Source organism: Sesamum indicum, linkage group LG1, assembly GCF_026168435.1.
Source record: "Sesamum indicum cultivar Baizhima isolate 11 linkage group LG1, ASM2616843v1, whole genome shotgun sequence".
In the NCBI taxonomy this organism is placed as follows: domain Eukaryota; kingdom Viridiplantae; phylum Streptophyta; class Magnoliopsida; order Lamiales; family Pedaliaceae; genus Sesamum; species Sesamum indicum.
The window spans coordinates 521401-535424 of record NC_142657.1 but is presented as its reverse complement, the minus strand read 5'-3'; the positions used below and the strand labels follow the sequence as shown (position 1 = coordinate 535424).

At 31.9% G+C, this 14024-nt stretch overlaps 1 protein-coding gene across 1 annotated transcript; it reads right to left on the bottom strand.

Annotated features, from left to right (window-relative positions):
- Nucleotides 1–9081: 9081 nt before the first annotated feature.
- LOC105157360 (F-box protein SKIP31) lies at nt 9082–13618 on the bottom strand. The gene is made up of 9 exons (XM_011073806.3): nt 13343–13618; nt 12244–12618; nt 12090–12163; nt 11511–11583; nt 11096–11206; nt 10166–10340; nt 9923–10041; nt 9451–9505; nt 9082–9369 (listed from the first exon to the last, which is right to left on the bottom strand). The coding sequence occupies exons 1-9, from the start codon at nt 13415–13417 to the stop codon at nt 9299–9301; spliced, it is 1128 nt and encodes a 375-aa protein (XP_011072108.1). The 5' UTR covers nt 13418–13618; the 3' UTR covers nt 9082–9298.
- Between the last annotated feature and the right edge of the window lie 406 nt (nt 13619–14024).

Here is a 14024-nt window from a genome sequence, read left to right as displayed (position 1 = left end):
CTACTGTTTGAAATTTGTGTTGTAAATCATTAAAAATACCATAATTCTGAATAAAAAAAATTATACAGTTTTCGAGATCACTCAACAATAGATTGGATGCATGTGTTGTTTTCAATCCTCCACAATTTTATTTTATTTTATTTTTTGTACATGGTATTCTCATCTCATATTGAAGATAATGAGATTAATCATGCATAAAAAGAGCGCGAAAGAGCTATATTCCTCCCAACAAGTACGACTCTAAGATTTTGAACCTTCACTCATCGACGAAAACCCGTCTTAAAATTCTCAACACGTTTAGCACTGGACTGATAAACAACGTGTTTTAATGGTCTATTTTTAATTGATAAGGGACGAATTAGTAATTTAACTTTGTGAATATTTGTGAATGACAATTTTGAGTAGGATTCTCCATCCCATACTTGGTTACAGCTATTAGCCGCATGAAACGGACACTGAAAATGGACTTTAGCGACTTTCCGCCATCAATTTGCCGGGATGGGACTTCCCATATATGCGCTTTTAAAACAAAAGGGACAGTTATCAGATACTACTCCCTTTTTCGGCAAAGCGTTATCGGATCCACAAACGCGTAAATCCCCACAGCAACTTTTTCGTGAAACTGACAGTCACACGCTTTTTGTTGCCTCATAAGAAGTGAATTACACCACAAATACATGCATTAATTTATTCTTATAATAGTGTTAATTAAAATTAATTATATTTAATTTTTTTATCGAATTGTAAATCTTGGTAATTATTAAAGAAATCACGCTAATTAGTAAAACACATTATTTTTTGTTTTTTAAATAAAAAAATAAAATAATATGTTTAATTAATTTAACTCGTTAATTCTGTTATATGTACACAGATATACTATCTTTAAAGAGAATCATATTCATGTCGGATTCTTGATATTTTAAAAATATTTTTAAAATAAAAATATCGTATCTAGACTTTCTATATCCATTGATAGGAGAATACAATAAATAGGTTTCAAAGAACGAAATTGTCCTCCAAAAATATGAAAATTCCAAAACACTTGAAGAATCTATATTTGTTTGGGCGGCCCGACCCGTCCGAACCAATGACACGCATTTTCATCCATTGATCCCCAATTCATTTAATACCTATTTGAAGAATACGTGGTCTTCATAGATTCAGACATATAAGCTTCTATAGATACATTGTGGATCTATTTTACAGATATGCATTCATTAATATCAGATTGTACTCTGTGATCCCTATAACCTCGAGCTCAACCTGATTTATTAACTAAAAGCCATATTTGCAAGCCTAACATTTTATGTGCAAACTAACCTCATATTATCTGGATCAAGCTGACCAATAAGCAGAAAGTCGCTTGATTGGTCAATGCCAGATTGTTGAGTACCTCGACTCGAATAATTGATATTGTTGCGAGACAAGTTAACTATTTCATTAATAATGAATAAGCCGTCGGTGGTAACATGGGAATAAGAAGTAGCAAGCAGAGAGGAAATTAAGAGAAAAGGAATCAAAGGCATTTCTGTTTTGAAAAATGAATGATGGCGTTGGCGGCTCTTCGACATTGTACTAAGATGAAATCACTACTTTCCCAGTTTTAGCTTTGGATGTTTGCACATTTATGGGACTCCATCAATTCTATGTGCCCCTCAAAACCACTTCCCGTCGCCAGTTTCACAAAACCACTTCATCACCATTATAACAAGACTTGTTTTTTTTTCTTTTTCCCTAAATATTTTTTTTTGGTGTTTGAATTGCCATTTTTTTTTAAACGATTAAAAAGAAAACGGTTTTACACTTAAAGTTAGAAGCACCTTAGAGAGTGCGTCGAGCTACATACCTTGACTTTGTGGTAAATAAATTTAATTTATTTTTAACTACTTTACCTTTATTATAATAGTCTTAATTCAACTTTTTCGGTAATTTATTTTTAAAATTTTATAATAAAAATTGAAATTGGAGTTTTCAAATAATTTGACGATAATCAGATTTACACTTTCACATATTAAATATTTTTTAGAAATTTTAAATTTGCTATGCCATCTAGTTATATTATTTCATTCAAATATTATTATTTGATTAATTAGCAAAATAATTTTTTTTTCAATCATACAAATTTAATTATTGTGCATGAATTATCAATTGCAATTATATTACATAGTGGGAACATGATAAAGTTATTAAACACGTTTTTTTTAAATATTTTTTGAAGCACTCTCATATTGAATTATTATTCTAATTAAAGTACACTTTTGCAATTTTAATTCTTATTTTCATCATTATTACTGATTTGAGTATCAGTGTGATAACATGTCTTTTTGCAGGTCTCATCTTCTTGCAAAAAGCTAGGTCCAATCACCTCAAATTGGAAAAACCCATACAAACAACTTTTTGATGGTATTAATAATTATGCAGAATATAAAAATCAAATAAATTAATTAATATATTTATAATTTTTTAAATAATTAAATATATTTATAATTTTTTAAATAATAAAAAAATACTTATAATTATACCCAACCTTAAATCTGAATTTTATTTTTTAAATTTTATTATTTAACTTAATTATGGTACATTTACTATTTATTTCTCAACATTTATCATAAACTTATGATTTAGTAACTTAATATTCAGTTCTGATCGCTAAGCCAAAATCCACATCTATTGTTTTTTTTTTCCTTTTGGTGAATTGCTAATAAATTTGAATTTTATTATAAATTTTTATTACCAACATTAATCAACCACTACAAGAAACATAATATTTACTAATGATTAAAAATAAATACCAGCAACAAGTAGTTAATGACCACGGCTATGTAATGGTTGTTGGCCGTGATATTTGTGAGGGTGCTGAAACATTTCGGCCATGTCACATATTTTTACTATGGCTCTTAGCTGTAGCAAATAAAAAAATTAATTTATTTTTATTGATTTTATTTAACCGTGATCAATAATAATTATTTACCATAATTTTTAACCATGCTCATTAATATTGTAGCCAATAGTAACTTTTTCCCCACTAACGGCAGTGACTTATTAATCATTCGATCTGGAGAAGAAAGAATGGAATATCCATACACCAGACAAACACACCCTTGATGCTTGGTGCTTTTAGTATTGGCTTTTAGGTGCTTTTATAGATAAGACGAACAAAAAATGACGCCAACTTTTCCTCCATCGCAGCAAGACTATTTACTCAACCAAGGAAATCGGATTTGACCACTGCCTTTGCCTTTCAAGATCAAAAGTGCTACGTTTTTTCATCTTACAGTACCTATTTTGTTAATTCCATAAAGTATGGGATTAAACTTGCAATATATCGATCCTATGGGACAGTAACTGCAATCCGGCCAACATGGCCGTTTTTCTTCGAGACTGGAACTGCCACACTTTTTAATTTCACGGGCCCTTGTTTGTTAATGCTGTAAAATACGGGACTAAAAGTAAAACTTTGTCAATAAAATATATATGAACCATACAAAAAAAAGACAAATAGAAATATAAATATAAATTCTCATACCCCACAAATTTAAATAAAATAAAATTCCCATACCTCACATATTAATCATAGGAATTATTTTTACCTAATTTGTACAATTTGCTTTACCCCATGTGATATGTGAAAAGATCAAATACCCTCCGATGGAAAAAGAATTAGCAAATTACTTCCCATGTTTCAAAAAATAGAGCAAAATACACCTTATCAGTGGTTTAAATAGGGGATAATTTGCTTTATTTTTTAAATTCAATACGTGTTTGATATATACGGAATCTTTTATTATTTTTCTATATTAAAAGACTTCTGACTATAATCCTAATGGGATTTTTTTTTATAATATGCAATTTATTACATCATTCAATATATTTAAATTTAAAAACTGATTCAATACATCAATAATTCAAAGGGACAATTACATTTACACTCCCGACCTATGATCTGTGTACACAATCCACCCATATCTTTTGCATAATTACATAAACTACCCCTGATAGAAAAAAAATAGGAGTAGTTTGTATAATGATGCTAAAGTTTTAAAGTGCATGTGTGTAATTTTTTAAAAAATTAAAAAATGGTATGTGTAAGTAATATTATTATTTTGACGGGTATATATGTAATTATCTAAAATATAGGGGTGATTTGCATAAACAGACTATACGTCAAGTAATGTAAAAATAACTCTCCCTAATTCAAATCAACAAATTCGTTCAAATAATATAAGTAAACAATAAATTATTATAAAAGTAAACATACATCCAAATTCATGATATCAGAATCGAAAAATACCCATTAAATAATTTTCCTAACATAAACATCGAATAAGCATTGTTAAGACAACAAAACCCAACTACCCCTTAACTGTATGCTACCGACACAGAGTTTTAAATCGTAATTAAACTCAAATACAATCTCAACCTCCCCCCCCCCCCACCCCAAAAAAAAAAAAAAACTTAAAAGACCAAGAAATTTAGGTTAAAGAAAATGAAAGAAGGTGGGAATATTGAAAATTGTGAACATATATGCGTTGAAACCAATCACTTTCATTCCAAGTCATTGTTGGACTTTACAGATAAGGTTGTAAAAGTAGCTGTTATTATGTTACTAAACATCACTACTCTCTCTCTCTCTCTCTCTCTCTCATAAATTTACCTCAAAATCTGTATACTTTTCTTTCTGTGATTAAACAGTCACCCACACACACACACACAGTGCCTCAAAGTTGACGAGAATTTGTGCCTTTTTTATTACATTACAATTAATAATAATTTACCTTAATTATTAGCTCAGCTGTCATCACGTACGTCTTTTCACAAATCTGTGTAATAAAAATATGGAGTTGACATGCATGCTGCAGAATCCCATGCAGACTTCACCCACACGTGCTTCGCTAATTACCTATCATTTCAACGTACGTGTGCATGTCTATTACGTACGTATATACCAACGTCACTTATGCTTAAATATTAATTATTTAATTTTAATTAATTCTGTCTGGTCAAAGTTTATTTATTACTCTTTTATTTTTCTTCTAAAATTGTTCAAGATAAGGTTGAATTGAAATTTCTGTGGTCTAATCTATGCACCGCGACTATGACCTTCATTCAATAAATTATTTCGTGTTGATTTTTATGCATTATTCTTAGATATAATGGTATGGAAATATATGTATATATATATATATATATATATTTGCTTTTTGAAATGTAATTTTGAATTTTGTGAAGAGTACTATGGATAATAGAAATTCCCCCACCTACACCAAGAAATACATAAATAGTTTTATTGGACTCATGAAGGCTCCAAATCAACCACGTGGATTAAGAATTTATAAATATATATTTCAGTCTTATTTATTGATACGTTATTTATTATTCATACCAACATTCTTTATCTCTCATTTTTTTTATCTAATAAACTTATTTAGGCATCGAAAAGTTTTTGCTACCATCCAACAAGTCTTACGTGCTTCTTTCTTTTCAGGTCCTAAACTACCTGATTCGGATGCTCAGAGCGAACTCGATTTGCGCCCCGATCAAGATATTTGTATTATAGGAGTATAAAATTAAAGGGTAGGTGTAGCTAGAAAAAAAAAGAACATTATCATTATAGTTTAATGAATATTAACAACGTAAATAAAAGTCGATTTCTTGGCCATATTAATTCGAGTTACACCATTATATGAGTATTAATTTATTTTAATAATAATTATTGATTAATTATATAGATATGATATGGGTAAAAGTCTAAATTATCACAAAATGATAATTTTGCTCCCAAGAGGGCACAAAATTACAAATTTATCAGCAGGATCCGCGCCTTTTTATCGGATCGGGCCCGAGGACCCGAGCCACGTGGCAAATGCGCATTGGATCAACCAGACCCCCAACTCCACTCTATAAATACCCCTAGTCAGTATATTAATGATACGTTGTCTTGACCATATTTTACTTTTAGGTCGATTCAGCTTGCTAATTTGTTAAGCGACCCACTTTTACGACCTCAAAACCAAACACTAACTTAAGCATCGGAAGGTCTTAGTTGGGGGTCACCCCAATAAGCCTAATGATCTGCTTCTTTTCTCAGGGTCCAATCACTTACCTGGGAGAGGTAGCGATCTCGAACCACTTGGAGGACCAGCTCGTCCGATCAAGAAGGTCTCGTGGATTCGACCCGAATCATATAATTTATTGTACATGAGACACTTTTATTATTATTTTGTAAAGTTCAAGTAATTAGTATTATTATTAGTTACGTGAGGGAAGGGGTCGATGGAAAAGGGCAACAAGAGAAATAAAATGAAAATTGTATATCAAAATCATCAACTAATGGAAGACAGTTGGCTTCATTAATTTGTGACTCGACAAATATTAATACTACTTAATTAAGTCATTAAGTCAAACAATCACTCCTTCTTTATTTAATATATTTTTTTTTCTTTTTTTAATGTTTTCTAGTCTTAAATTTTCTTACATTCATGCTTAGACTTTCATGGTTGATAATGTAGTGGAAAATAACTTCATCATAAAGTCAAAGTACTCAAATTTTCAACTCATTGTATTATGTCAATTTAAATTAACATTATTGTAAAATGATTAGTCGGTCACAGTTGAGATTTTATAAACGAGTTTGAGGGCATGGGCTCGAATCCCATCAGACGTAATTTTATGTGAGTTTATTATAATTTATTTTATTAATTATTCTTAGGTCATGTATTTTTTTTAATGGAAGCGATAATTATATACATTAATGAACATATCAATATGATTAATACATTAATAAATTAATAAAAAATAAAAAATTATATACATACATACTTATTTATTGTAAATAGATCATTTTTTGACACTAAAAGAAAAATGCTCCATGTATGTGTGAAATTATAACCTTTTAAAACTACAGTGTATTTATTGATTTTCAACTGGTATTTAGTTAAATTACAATCAATAAAAAGAAGAAAAATTTAAAATAAAGTGAGATAATATGGCTAGAAAACAAAAAAATCAATTAGGAAAAAAGTATTGGAAATAAACCACAAATGAGGAAACAGATGAGAGAAGGAAGAAAACTTGGGTAAAATGTTATAAAATGATTTTTTTTTTTTTACATAATTTCTTTTCAAACGAAACCAATTTAGCCATAATTTTCATTTAGACAAACAACTAAAGGCAATATCATTTCATAGAAAAACACATCAAAGACAATTATGCTAAAAGTAAATTACAATGGATTTTGCTAATGTTTGCATAATTATATTATACTCCCCTTTTATAAGCTTTGTGTATAACTACACGTAAATTTCTTATAGTTTAGAAAATTAAATCTAGCATCTCGAAAGGTTTGTTTTCGTCTAATAAATAAGTTTTCCTATTAGTTAAAATGTAATGAATTTGCAGATATTAACAAAAAAATTGAATGAAAATTGATATTTATAATAAATTGACTTTTTACTGATTATTGCAGGTCAAACAATTTTTTTCCAACTAACTGCTATTATAATGGTGAAAATATACCTTCACACATGTATTGATGCGTGAAGACGTATGAGAGTAATTTTATCATAAAAAGATTATTTGACCTAACTACAATAACTCAGTAATAAGTCAGTGGGGGGTAAATAAAGATTTTTTTTTGTTAATATCAACAAATTCAGTGAATTTTAACTAATGAAATGACTTATTTGTTAGACAAAAGCATACTCAGCGAAGTTAGATATAATTTTCCAAATTACAAGAGGTATGCGTCTAATTGTACCAAATCTCAGGGGAGGAGAGTATAACTATCTTATAAATACTTTATCGTTGTTTAAAAAATTACAAATATCTTCATAAAATTAACGATTTGTTACACAACTATTAGGCCCATAAAAATATTTATAATTTTTTAAATAATAATAAAATATTTATAAATATAAAAATCTCTAAAAAAAAATCCCCCTCTTATAATTTATCTTTATTCTAAATCACTCAGCTTATGAAAAGGTAAAGGTCAAGTTTTTATAACAATACCCCTTTCAAAAATATGTGGCGATGAGTTCAAACCCAAAAACTTTAGATAAAATTTGGAATAATAGTTTTGAAAACCCCCAAAAGTGCCAACATTAATAAGTGGACAATTGCAGCAACCTCTCTTCAAATTTGGTATACAAAGTTAAGTGGATCAAATCTCAGAAGGTGATAATGTAATTTTTTTTTTTTAAATGATCAAAATTGGCTCTCCAGCTTCCTTTCAGGGCCCTAAACCCATGACCTATTTTTCACGTGGAACAAGATTCAACGACTAGATCACTTGATCATTCCCGAGACAACTAAAATCATTCCTTAAGGGGTCGCTTACTTTTGTAGATGAAAAAAGTGGTGGATTAGGCCCACTTAGATAAAAGTATTGCAAGTGATGTCGCTAAAAAGCGAGATCGATTAGATTTGTATTACAGTAGTACGACTTAACACACATCACACTAGAATTCTTCCCCCTAAACTATGATCTTGGGCTCTGCTTCAGGTCTGACCTATATTAGGATATCAACAATGAGGATACATCGTAGTTGGGGGGGGGGGGGCAGTCTCATTGCTGGATGAGGGTGACGCTGCTGTGAGTCTGGGCATCCCGCCTCGACCTGGGTCTGGTTGAGGTAAGTTGTCACGTCGTATCGCACTTTGTTTTGTTGGGTGTAGGACTGGCCCCTTCAATCCTTTGTTAGGCCTTTTGTTTTTGAACTTTGGTGGAAACTCAATCAATAATGTATCGTTATTTAAACTGCTCCCATCCTATTTGGCTAAAAATTCTGTGACGACCATTGTTTAGATTCTTCTACAAAATATTATTATTAGTAATGGAATATAAATACATAAAAACGTAAAAGCAAGTCAAACCCTCCAATTTAATTGAGTAGTTAAAAATAATAGAATTCAATGCCCATAAACAATCAAAGAAGAGGTTCGTATGTGCATACTTTCGTGTTTAACTACTCAATATAATATATTGACCATCAATCATAAAATGTGATTTCGTTGAATTTTTTTAATATATATATATATATATATGTGTGTGTGTGTGTGTATTTGTTTGAGGCAAAGGAATGCAAATCACATTACCAATATATATTAACTCATCGATCATGAAATGTGATTTGAATTAAAAACTTTTAACCACCTCCGAAAACTAATACATAAAACCATATATAGCTTCATGCGTAAAAGCTTCATCCTATCCTATTTCTCTTACCGCTACATTATAGATGGCCTGTTGGAGATTGCCAGAAGATATAGACATCTATATATACAAAAGAAACTATAATCAGCAAAACCTCAAAGCAGCTTCAAGCTCTGTCTCATCTTTGCAATTATATCCAAGGAGGTAAGCACGCGCTGATACATAAATGCAAGTAAAGATCAACACAAGTACGTAGCAGAACCTTTTTCAATAATGTGACAAGGAGTAGTTCATACCAAAACGGCCGCATCCCATGAAAGGCTCTGCTTCATCTGTACCACCACCTTGATGCTGGTCCTCGATTTTCAACACAGGTAGAATTCAGCAACCAAATGATTCAGATATATATATAAATAAAAAATTTTAAACATTATAATTTAAGTCATATAAGAACAATATGAAACATTATAATGTAATTATGAGTAGACATTATAAAACAGCATGGTCAACTCATTTATTTTATTTTTAAACTCACAATCCTTCCATTTTTATTGATTGGATATATATTTTAATCGATATTCAGAGGAACTCGACAAATATTTTAAATGGCTTTTAATTTAATTCGAAACCAAATTTTTACAAGTATCATAAAGCACGCCGCTAAGTCCGAATTTGAATACCAGCCACCTGAAACCGCAACCCCATTTTCACACCTCATTTTTGCAAATATGGCCTAAAGATTACAAGTCAGGAGGAACAATGTCTTACAGCATCATGTTCCATTTCAGCTGGTGACAGTAATATATCAAAACAGCGTCCTGAGATGGTACAGACCGAGAGTTCATTGGTAGGATCCATAATAACTTCCTTGCATGTATCATCACATACTACACAAAGGAGAGGAAAAACCAACAATCTGTAAGTATCCTGCTCAAGTATTAAAGAATTCTCTTAAATGATTCTATTCAACAAAATCTATCACTGCTCTGCTCAAAACGAGGTTCTTCTTACCATGAACATTTCCAGTCTTCTCACACACAAATACATCCCCAATTTGATAGTATGTGCAACTTTCTCCAGAGCATGCATGATTCGGAACCACTGTGTCAGCCAGGCCTCTGCTAGTCTTCCACATGGAGACTTGATCAGCGAGTGTTTTGTCAAGAATTATACGGTCATCATTCACCTTAACATAGGAAAACCCTGAATCATCTATAGTCAATAGAAATACCTATTCACTAATTGGGTTTGGGGGGCCGACTTAAACGATCAGATACTTTCATAAAAGTCACTGTCTCTGTTATTTGAAACCAAAAAGAGGTAAGGGACAAGGTGTTCCACCATATTGCGGCTCGCCGGCTCCAATGCATAAAAATGGTAAATGGACTATAAAAGATAAAATGGCAAGTACAAGAAAAATAGACAACCATATAGCTAAAATAATCACTTGACCAAGTAGTATTTTGGACATAGCAATCAAAATAAGCTCTAACGTGAAACCAAGAAAATCAAGTGTTTATATATGCTGCTATCTTAACATGATTAATCAAATATATCAACAATTACCATGAATTTTCAATGAAAAATCAAATGTAATTAACAAAATAATACTAGCAGATTACCTGATATAGTTGAACAAAGAAGAAACTGAAATGAAGATAAAAGAATCTGTGTTCTTCTAATTTGTTTTTCCCCCCTTCCCCAAATTCCAGGGCCCATGTTCTACAGATACAACTTGTGTCAACAGGACACTGTCCTTTCACCACACTTGGAGGAAGAGGGATGCAACTGGAGGTGTATATATATGTATGTCAACATGTACCATTCGAGAATAAAGCAATACTTATAACTAGATGTCAATTAATTCTCAATGTTGCCATGAGTCAAGATTATACATTCGTCAGTGAAGCACATTTGCAGACGAAAAACTTATTTGTTCACCTGAGAGGGATTGGGTGCTTGACTTCTCTTGGCCACCTGCATTTGGATATAATATTCTTTGAATTCAGAAGGGCAGCTCCGCACGAACTCAGCCATATCTTCTTCATCACGCTGCAAAGAAAATGTTAAATCTTAAAATGACATCATTTAAAGCACCCAATGGAAGTTGATAAATACTCATAACATGGTGTCAACATTAAGCTAGATCTTCATGGAAAGTAAGAAAGACAGATATACACACGCACAGAGAGGGGAGAGAGAGACAGTTCATTGATGCAAGACATTAATTCAACGACAAGAGTGTGACTTTCAATCCACCCATTACAAATTATTGAAACATTGGTTAACCATAATTCCAAATGTAAATTGCTTCTGCAAAAAATGACAGAAGTTAAAAGTTAAAATCCAAAACTACCTGGATGTAAAGTTTCTTCCAAGCACATTCTCGCAGCTTTTTTGGAGGCAGAAGACCCCAACGCATACAATATCTACAAAAAAGCACCAATCAAACTTCTTTCCTTATAACAGTAAATGAACGAAAATATGCAAGCTGATGATATTTCTGGCAGTAATAGAACGCAGTAAGCTTCTTCTGATCCAGTCATTAAATTTCCATAATCCCATTGGCGCTGAAGTTGCTGAGAGATCCCACTTTCTTTGGTCCAAACAGAACAAAGGAATCCTTTTCAGAAAAACAACAGAAACTTTTCTTATTTTTTGCAGATCTAAAATATGATTAATTATACATGACGAAAAAGCAGAATGTGTGCTTCTAATCAGAGTTTCAATAATATTGAAGTTCTCATCAAGATAAAAGGTCAAAACAACAAATAATTGAAGATAATGATCAGGAATATCAGATGTTACATCACAACAAACTGTGTCCAACCAAATATGAAGTAAAAGTATTAAGTCCCTGTATAGGGACGGCAGCTAGATGGTCACGTTGTTCATGTTGTGAGGGGGGACTGGAGATACGGGAAAGAATACTAACAGGCGGCGCCACAATGACTCATCTGAAGAAGCAAAATTTAGGAATCTACAAACCAATGAGCATGAAACAAGATCCTGCAGTTCAATTATCAGAAAACTAGCTAGTCAATAACAAGGAACTAATAGAAATGCAATTATAGGACAAATCTCCTAACCTCAGAAGAGAGAAATTTGAGGATGTGATACAACAATTCAGCAGGGATCTGACTGAAAATCCCAGTATCAATCCTTCTGGGGATTGGTCTCCTTTCAGTAGTAAGCCTCCCGTCATTGCTATGGTTGCCAAAGACGGTATCACTTTTTTTTAAAGGCGACAATGAAGTTTCAACTTCAGCTTCCGCCTCAACAGATGACAGTGAAGGCAAGGACGATCTCAATACTCTAGACAATCCCTCATCACTAATTACACGATCCTCAATTCTAATTTTCTTTGCTTGTCGTTCCTTCTCTTCCTGCTCGCTTAGTTCACCCTCCTCATCACGTGATCTCTTTGCATCTCTCTCTTCCTCTTCCACTCTCTCCGAATTTTCCTGCACCGCATGTCCAACAGACCCAAGTAATGCTTGCATGGACATAGATAAAATTTTGTATTCAAGAACGTCGCAATTTTCTCACTAGTTTAGGTTGTAGATGATGCTGACAAACACAGATATTCACAAGCACAATTTACTAAGTAGAAGAACAATTTGGAAAGGATATGAATCTTTTCTTGAGAAAATTTAAAACATGGCAACATATTGCATTTTGTGTATAATGTAAAGCTGAAGACTCATGCGCTCTGGCAGAGGGTCATAACTACTTTTGGTACAATACATACATTTTGAGTACATCTATTTCCAATGCGTTCTTTTATCAACCTTAAAATATGATAAAAAAGAAACATTAATCATAAGGACTTAGCAAAAAATACCTCCGACTACCATGAAGAACAAATGCTCATCAAACAATTTTAAATATAAGGGCACATAAATAAGGACACATTTAAATGCTAAAAGAAAATGAAGCATCCATATTTGATGTTTGGCTTTAGTACATCAAAGTTCAAACTGAGGCACATTGAAAACTACAGACGTCTTTTTCCTGAAAAGTTATACAACTTATACTGGAACAGCTAAATCCAACACCATCCAACCGAACTCAAACTATAGCAAACATCTCCATAGTCCCCAAATAGACCACCTTCATATGTGAAATTCAATACAAGGAAAAACAATACAAAAAGAAAATTCAGAAAAGATCACACGACATGTATACCTGATCGGAGAGTTCAGCGAATACTTCAGATTCGAGGAAATAAGCGAGGCTTTCATCTTCGTCATCAGAAGCCATAACAACTACGGAAATTTAATAACTTCCAAAGAGAACAAGGTAAATCAAAGCATATGATACAAGAATTCTGTATTCATAAATGAATTTTGAGTGGTGGCCGGCGATGATCGCCGGCGAATTAAGGTAGGGTGCGTCGGTGAATCAGCACCGTTGATTAGATTGCGGAGAAGATCCGGGAAAGGAGAGAAGGTGCGGGATAGGATTTAAGGATGGGTCGCGTGATAAGTGCTTTCGGGTCGGGTTATCCGTTATGAACTTACTATGCAACTTGTCGGGTTACCCGGAAAAACGGGTCCCGAAAAGTAACTATAAAAATTATTTTATATTACTATTATATAAAAATATTATTTTATCGTATTAATTTTGCATATTTAAATTTATTCTATTGAATGAATTAAAAGAAATTCAAAAATATAACAATAATTTTAATATTTTTAATAAATTTATTGAAAAACCCCACAACCTTACACACCTCAACTTTTGGCACACTTTATGTTTTGAAACCAATATTAATAAAAAAATTAATTTTTAGATATTTTTACACACGAATCGAATGTGTTGTACATCTATAGTACTATTATAAAAGACAACAATGATGTCATATCAA